This window comes from Propithecus coquereli, unplaced genomic scaffold (genome assembly GCF_000956105.1).
Source record: "Propithecus coquereli isolate 6110/MARCELLA unplaced genomic scaffold, Pcoq_1.0 Scaffold8, whole genome shotgun sequence".
NCBI classification, from domain to species: domain Eukaryota; kingdom Metazoa; phylum Chordata; class Mammalia; order Primates; family Indriidae; genus Propithecus; species Propithecus coquereli.
The window spans coordinates 14,592,332-14,594,194 of record NW_012154173.1 but is presented as its reverse complement, the minus strand read 5'-3'; the positions used below and the strand labels follow the sequence as shown (position 1 = coordinate 14,594,194).

The 1,863-nt window shown below is 41.5% G+C and overlaps 1 protein-coding gene across 1 annotated transcript in view; it reads left to right on the top strand.

Annotated features, from left to right (window-relative positions):
* The window catches only part of PREX2 (phosphatidylinositol-3,4,5-trisphosphate-dependent Rac exchange factor 2), a 306,900-nt gene that overhangs the window by 167,376 nt on the left and 137,661 nt on the right, over positions 1-1,863 (top strand). The window contains exon 22 of the mRNA XM_012663111.1: positions 1,327-1,549. Within this exon, the coding sequence (XP_012518565.1) occupies positions 1,327-1,549 (223 nt within the window). The remainder of the gene's footprint in view (positions 1-1,326; positions 1,550-1,863) is intronic.

The following is a 1,863-nucleotide window of genomic DNA, read 5'->3' as shown; positions in this document are numbered from 1 at the left end:
GTGGTAGTCTTAATTTTCATTCTTTTCCATGCCCAAATTATCACTTTACTAGTAGGATCATGGTTATTGTTTTTAAGGGAGAAGAAAACACAGAGATTATTTAATCCGTATCCCTTATTTTACTAAGAATGATAAAAACACACTAACTTGCCCAACATATCAGTTATCATGACAGCCATAACTAGAACACAGGTAGCCAGTGACTCTCGGTCCTTCACTTTTGAGACTACAATTCAACCTAACTCTATGACACACCTATTAAGGGTGCACAAGACAGACGTAGGTACAATCAGGCAGGGGAGCTAGAGATAATTATGTGTATCATAATTATAAGGAAAGTTACAATGTGCTGCAACCTGGTGCGTAGCCAGGGAAAGTGAACCTAGACTGGAGCTCAGGGGAGGCCTCGTGTGATCTGATAGAACTTGAAGATGCATAGGAAAATGTTCGGCAGTGAGGGAAGAAGAAAATTCGAGGCCCAATGAACAGGCTGCACAAAGGCCCAGAGTAGATAGTGTGTGTGAGGAACTCAGTGAAGGCCAGAGGGAGCTCAGGGGCCACGGGGGAGAGGGCTTGAGATAGATAAGCTAGGTGAGGATCAGACCTGGGGGTGCTTCATCGACCGTGGTGAGGAGTAGATGGATTTGAATGGAAACCCACTGCAGGGCTTGCAGCAGTCGGGTGGCTACCCTTGGAAGTCGTACAAATCATTTGAGTTATCACTTTATTCTCGATGGCATAAAAGCAGAGCCCATTCCAGTCTTCAAGCTAATCTTGACCCGGTACTCAGCAGGCAGTGCGGGAAATGGAGCTGCACTGCCATTCTGGTCGGCACCACCACGCCTTGCTGTCCGACCTGCATGCAGACCCATGCTTTGGCGTTATGACTGTGTTTGCAATAATACCATCTTCTTCCACCTTTGACCTAGCAAGTTCCCTATTTTGCCATTTTGCCTTGCTTGGAAGATCTCTTTCCTGTCCTGGTGTCCTGGATGCAGTTTCTCTATCAAACTCCCTCAGCTGCTAGGAGCCTGTGGATTTGAGTCCTAGTAAATTGTGTTGGTCACTGAAATTCATTTGTTTTGGCACCTAACTTGCCATCAGAGTTTCAAAGGAATCATACGCATTTGTTGCTTATATTGCTTTGCTTTATTGAGAATATTTGAGTTTTGAAATAACAATTTAATTTGAACAACTTATAATTTATTTCACTCGTTCCAGTTGACACGATTTAATTTTCTTTTGATTTTGTTACGGATGACGCAAGTGAGACATCTGAGTTATTACTGCGTGTTCAACTGCTTTTTATTTCTTCCTAATTTGCAGTTTTCTCGTGTACTGAAGAACAGAGCCTGGCCCACTTTTAAACAGGCCAAATCTAAAATCTCCCCACTGCACAGCAGTGATTTCTGCCCCACCAACTGCCATGTCAACGTGATGGAAGTTTCTTATCCCAAAACATCAACCTCCCTGGGGAGTGCATTTGGTGTTCAGCTGGATAGTAGGAAGCACAATTCTCATGATAAAGAAAATAAATCTTCTGAGCAAGGTATGTTAGCTTTTGAAACTTTATCAAATCACAAAAAGTAATGTAGGCAATCATAGCTATTCCTGCATCCTTGAAATTCAGTAGATTCCTAGAATGTAAACAAGCCTGAACTTTTATAAAGAAAGGATTCCTCACTATAATCATTCGTATAATTATGCATAATTATATAGTGAATGAAAATGGAGTTAGGCATTTTTATTATTTTTCTTCTAAGAAGGATGATTGCTCTTGCTTTCCTTACATGTATGATAGGCATAGCTCATCTTGCTGTGAAAGCCACTAATCTAAAATTGCCCTGTAACTTTGAGAAAAAC